Source organism: Periplaneta americana, chromosome 11 (assembly GCF_040183065.1).
Source record: "Periplaneta americana isolate PAMFEO1 chromosome 11, P.americana_PAMFEO1_priV1, whole genome shotgun sequence".
NCBI lineage: Eukaryota > Metazoa > Arthropoda > Insecta > Blattodea > Blattidae > Periplaneta > Periplaneta americana.
In genome coordinates this window covers 134,503,305-134,509,748 of record NC_091127.1, presented here as the reverse complement: position 1 = coordinate 134,509,748, position 6,444 = coordinate 134,503,305, and the positions used below count along the sequence as shown (strand labels likewise).

Below are 6,444 nucleotides of genomic sequence, written 5' to 3'. Positions count from 1 at the left end.
TACTACGGAGTGATACAACTTCACGTATGATGTAACCAGCAACAAACATTTTCTTCACATTTCAAGCGAATATATCTTGAAATGAAAAGGAATGAAACTGCTAAAATGAAAATTTAAAGTGCTTGTCCTTTTCCTCACCCTTTCTTTTATTCATACATTTAAAAATGAAAAGTAATAAAGACGCTATTCGTATGGTGTTCAGTCTTTGTGTTGATTACAGTTAAAGAGAAATTTAGACTCGTGAGATAGCAGAGGTTAACAAGTATGTTAAATTATTTGTATAAAGGTATCATTCAGGAATATGGTTTGTATATAATGTACTTGGAAAGACGTATAAATTTTGCGAAAAATAATGTACTTACGAAAAACTTCTGGTTGATATATTATTATAGAGGTTATGTGATTCTGGCATCGGATTGAAAATAGTTTTAAAGTTCGGGATATTTCAACATTAACTATAATAGTTTTCTGTGAAACTAGTGCTGAGGTAGTTCCGGTGATTTCGGAAGTGAAAATTGTTGCATTAGTTATAAGATTTATTTATTTTTTTGTGGAGATACAGTTAATCGTATATGCAAGGCATAACAAAAGCCTAAACTAACCAAACCTAACCTGTCATCTGGATTAATCTTGCTCTGAATAGGGGCCGATGGCGAGTGTATGTGAGGGCAGCAATGAAACGGTCCTTAAAAGCTCTCTGTGGACAAGGTAGAGTATCCATCGGCCACTGAACGAATATTGCACACTTTTTTCACTGCCAATGTGGCGCTATAAACCAATTTTCAATACTTTTCTCACAGCCACAACACATTTCAATTCTTATTGTACTATATACTGTATATGGAATTATCACTACATTAACATATTTAATATATCACAAAACATACATTGAACGAACTAAATGAAATTATTGTGAAAATCGCCATATTTTCTTCCTGGAATTACGATCCACTTCCACTAGATGGCTACCGACACGAGTAGCAGGGTCAGCAATAAATGCAAACGAAATTATACTAAATGTGAGAAATGTTACTACAGGTGTGTAGTATTATGTTACAGGTTAGGCTAGGTTAGATTAGGTGTGTATTATGTGACAGGTTAGGTTAGGTGTATAGTATTATGAAAGATCTGCCAGTGATCACATCAATTTCTGCTAATCAATATTATAAATCCAAGGCATTTTCAAGTTCCTATATTGGCTGGGACATAAATAACCTTCACCGCGTCGATAGAATTGGTGATAGCAAGATGGTATTTGGTGAGATGAGGCAGAGAATTCATCATAATTTACCTGGTATTCACCTTACAGTTCGGGAAAACCTCGGATAAAATCCAACCAGGTAATTAGCCCAAGTGGGAATCGAACCCACACCCAAACGCAACTTCAACAAACATACTACTGCCTGAGTTATGGTGGTGGCTTCCTTTTTTTTGTTTTGGATATTTACTTCTTTTTCTGCCTCTTCACGTAACTGTGCTAAAACTATTATGTGATCCATTTTACAATGGAACACACTTTGCTTCGGTTCAGTTCCAACTAGGTGTGAAAGGTGGAAGATGTTTTGTTTTGATTCGATTCTGTTCGATTCCACTAAGGCCTTCACACTCAGGATATTTTTCACAGATAGTCAATATCCAAGAATATGTTGGGCCAATGATAATATTAATGATTTCATAAATAATTGGCTATAAGATAATTAATTTCATGTCGTTTCGTACTCTTGGTCTTCTTAAAGAGCCAGTGTTTCTTCTTTTTCTTCATCAAATTCCATTTTGGGCCAAATCACTTCATCAAAATTTTCATGTAAGGTACTCCGATTGCTTTTGATGTTACTGACGTTTCGTCTGCAGAAATCAATATAGGCCTAAAACATTTTCTTCTGTAAAATATATATAACAAAAATTTTATTCTGAGAACAGAGATGAAGCACCAAATTAAAATTCTAAGGCCTAAAAGATCTGGTAGTAGCCTGCAGCACAAGAGTATGACACATTCAGTTTTCAGGTGGAAATGCATCAATAATTATCTTACCTTATTCGTTAAAGCTTTTTCTGTAATTGCTGACTGTTGCATAAGCTTGTGATCATAACAGTGGACAGATATAGCATGTTTATATTTTCCTGTAACAATAGACTGTAAACCATTTTGCTCTCTAGCTGTCACTGCTGACCTGTTATACATTTCTGTCAGTTGATTTAGTGCTATTAAATGAGCCAGTACTTACATTTGCCGTATTTTTCTGATATAAAGGCATATTCATAATTTTAAATATTAATATTTTCTTTTTTATAGGATTTCCTTATGGATAATTGTTTGCAAAACGTTTTTGTGCACAGTACCTTACAACAGAAAGAAATATATGAACTTAAATCTTGATAGATACCCTAGCTTTGTCTTCTGATGGATAATAAAATAAACATTCCAAGCAAAGGAACCATTCCTTCGACATCAAATGTATCTCAGGATTCAAAACAAGAGTAAGTACTTCATATAACATGTTTGTTGTTGTGTTGTTGTTGTTATCTAATGCCGGGCTTTGGCAACGAAGCCATTAGCGTTCTTGCTCTCCAATATTTCTCTGTGGTGGATCCATCAGGTAGAACTTCACAGGTTATGAGATGATCTTCAGTCATTTCTTCTTCTTTGTTGCATAGAGGGCAATTTGGATTTGTGTAAATTCCTATTTTATTCAAGTGTTTGGCCAAATAATCGTGTTCTGTAAGCAGTCTGAATTTTGCTACTGCAGATTTACGTGGGATTTCTGGAATAATTTCTGGTTTTTTATTAAAATGATCCATTTTTTATCTTTGGCTTTGGTACATAGTGCTTGGTTTTGCTTCATTTTATATTTATTTTTAATTAGTCTTCTGATGGATGTAAAAGGTAGGCTTGTATTTGTATTCTGAATTAAATTGGATCCTTTTTTGGCAAGAAAGTCAGCAGTTTCATTTCCAGCAATTCCGCAATGTGCAGGTATCCATTGCAATTGAATTCTTTTCTGTAGTTTTTGAAGTTGTTGGGTCATTTTGTGACATTCTTTAATTTGGATTGACATAATTTTATATGAATTTATTGCATATAATGCTGCTTTAGAATCAGAGAGAATGACAGCATTTTGAAATTTATCTATTCTGTATAGTAGGTGTTGGAGTGAGATATGAATAGCCATTATTTCTGCATCAAAATTTGTTGTATGATGTCCTGCTGGTTGATAAAATGAGAATAACGCACATGTAATTCCTGATCCTGAGTTGTTATCGATAGTAGACCCATCTGTGTAGATAGTAACCATTCTTCTGGTGGGTATCTATTATTCACAGCTTCTAATGCCAGCGCTTTTAGGACACTTCATATAACATTTATTTGCTTGAAACAGTATTTTCCTGAAGAAGTATTGTTGATAAGGTTCGCCTCCCCAAAATAAAGTTAATATGGAAGAAATATATTCATTTCACTTCAAAACATGTACCCACAGTATTTAGTTCACTCTGTGTCCCTTATCAAAACAACAAGATAGGGTAGAGGAGGAGAAGTAGGTTATTTTACGATGCTGTATCAACATCTTAGGTTATTTAGCATCTGAATGAGATGAAGGTGATAATGCCGGTGAAATGAGTCCGGGGTCCAGCACCGGAAGTTACCCAGCATTTGCTCAAATTGGGTTGAGGGAAAACCCCGGAAAAAACCTCAAACAAGTAACTTGCCCCAACCGGGATTCGAACCTGGGCCACCTGGTTTCGCGGCCAGACATGTAACTATTACTCCACAAGTGTGGACGATAGGATAGATTAGGTCAAGTCAGGTGTGGTTAGATTAGTTAAAATGTACTAAGTGGTATGTTGCGTTATATATCGAGTAGCATATAATATTAAATATGGTATTATTCGTACATTCATAGGAATATTGATCTAGTTGAAAATAGTTACGTCATTCGAGCACGTATAGTGCCTATTTTGACAACCATATAAAGTGGGGACAGACCAGACATGAGCATATTCCACAATCAGCATATTGGCTTGTTTATCATTTAACCCTCGACACTTACCTGACCCATATCCATATACTCCGAAACGTTCCAGTAACCTAGATATGTTATCCTTGGTTATTTTAGTTTCCTTTAGAATTAAAATTATTTCTTTTTTTTTCGTGTTTATTGCTTGGGTCTGTGGGTGGCTATGGAACACGTTATTATTTTGTAGTGATAGTGTTTTGTTGTATGAACAAAGAATCCTGTTCCTAATTGGTGATTATTGTTTCCTTCCCCATAATACAACAAGTAATCTCCTATTTGTGATATGCTATTCCCATCTAACCTAACCTCTTGTACTCCCACGAAGTCTATTCTATATCTAGTTAGTTCTTTAGCTACTAATGTTACCCCTCCTGTTCTATAAAGACTAGTTATGTTCCAAGTGCCAAATCTCAAAACCTTATTCCTTTGCTGTGGTCGTGCCAGAGAATCAGTCCTATTCCGAGGCTTATTGTAGGGATTCGTAACAAGCTGTTTTTTTACGGTGATGGCTTGTTAGCCCTTCGCCCAACCCCCAAGCTGGAGGACCACCCCTTATCGGCTGTCCACGACTGCTTATTCAATATATTCGCAGCTACCCTCCATATCTGGAGGCCGTCTCCTCTATCCGCAACCTGAGGGATAGGGACCCACAATACTAATATTAGCTTGTTGCTCTACTCGCTTGGCTACTGATAGTCTTTCTCTTAATTCTCCAATTACCAAATAATGGTCAGAATTTATAAAACAGTTATATTACCAGTTGTTCTTTATGGTTGTGAAACTTGGACTCTCACTCTGAGAGAGGAACATAGGTTAAGGGTGTTTGAGAATAAGGTTCTTAGGAAAATATTTGGGGCTAAGCGGGATGAAGTTACAGGAGAATGGAGAAAGTTACACAACGCAGAACTGCATGCATTGTATTCTTCACCTGACATAATTAGGAACATTAAATCCAGACGTTTGAGATGGGCACGTATGGGCGAATCCAGAAATGCATATAAAGTGTTAGTTGGGAGACCGGAGGGAAAAAGACCTTTGGGGAGGCCGAGACGTAGATGGGAGGATAATATTAAAATGGATTTGAGGGAGGTGGGATATGATGATAGAGAATGGATTAATCTTACACAGGATAGGGACCGATGGTGGGCTTATGTGAGGGTGGCAATGAACCTTCAGGTTCCTTAAAAGCCATTTGTAAGTAAGTAAGTAAGTGTTTTGTTGTAAGCAAAGTGAACATTACTTTGAAAAGAGAACATATGAAACAAATATAGCATAAACTAGGCTATGGGTAAAATGTTGTAGGGTCAAGAGTAATTATTTTACATCTTGATTACAAAACTTTTAACACTGTATCATTTCGGAATATGTATGATAAGTACTTTCTTTTATTAAATTTTAAACTACCTTGTTAACATGTTTCGACCTATTTTCGGTCATCTTCGGAACTCACGAAGATGACCGAAAATGGGTCGAAACATGTTAACAAGGTAATTATTTGTTTATGTAATTATTTGTTTATGTAAAATTAGCTTCTTGTTCTTTCTACTGCACCAGGTGATGAGACTAAATTAATTAATTGTCTAAACATAATAATTAACACTTGATGTTATCTTTGAAAAATATTGGAGTGCAAGAGGTCAAATGACTTTATTGTCAAATGCCTGGCATTAGAAAACAACAACACTTGATGTAATAACAATTTTCTTTTTGTGTTTTATTTCAAGGAAAGTGGATATATTCTCTGATAACTAAAAAAATAAAAACATAGATACAGAATAGTCTGCCATTAAACTAATTAAATTAATTCATTAATTCATTTTTCAAATACACTGAGTAAATCTAGGTGCAATAAGAACTTCAGTTTGCTTGTATTGTATATAAAAATGCAGTAAGCTACAAAATATCCTAGTTAATCAATTAATTATATTCAAGTGTTAACAGTAGTGTATGCAAGATTCAAAATGGATATCCTAATTATTAACAACAAATATTCTTGAGGTCAAAAAGACCTCAGATAAGTAGCATAAAATTCTAGAGCAGCTAAGTTGTGAGGGATAAGGTGATATGCATTTTAAATACATGTGACCAAGTACATTTAGCAGAAAGTGTAATTATTAAATATCTGCTCTAAACGCCATTTTGCACAGGAGTAACTAACACTACAAATAAGCCTATGAACTTGTACAGAGTGGCCCAGTCACAAGGTTGGTTTTTGACAGACAATGCATTGGTTGGTTGTTTCTTCTATCCCCAATGCAAAATTGTGTGGGTTTTCCTTGTTAATTTGTTAATTGTTTACACTAACTAAGGGATACAATTTTGCTCGTGCTTTAGGCCTACATTGTCAATTCTTTTAGTCAAAATTGTCTTAACTGTACTGTGAGAGAGGGGGGATGGGGATAGGGAGGGAGTGAGGGGGATGAAAAGGAGG

At 35.3% G+C, this 6,444-nt stretch overlaps 1 protein-coding gene across 9 annotated transcripts in view; it reads left to right on the top strand.

Annotated features, from left to right (window-relative positions):
- The first annotated feature begins 138 nt into the window (after window positions 1–138).
- The window catches only part of LOC138709364 (sodium channel and clathrin linker 1), a 42,443-nt gene continuing 36,137 nt past the window's right edge, over window positions 139–6,444 (top strand). The window contains exons 1-3 of one of the 9 annotated variants that reach the window (XM_069840088.1): window positions 139–262; window positions 1,177–1,340; window positions 2,294–2,478. In XM_069840088.1, the coding sequence (XP_069696189.1) occupies window positions 2,402–2,478 (77 nt within the window). In that variant the 5' untranslated portion in view covers window positions 139–262; window positions 1,177–1,340; window positions 2,294–2,401. Of the gene's footprint in view, window positions 305–556; window positions 1,341–2,293; window positions 2,479–6,444 lie in introns of those variants that run through there. The other 8 variants (XM_069840087.1, XM_069840091.1, XM_069840089.1 and 5 more) reach the window with 8 other exon arrangements.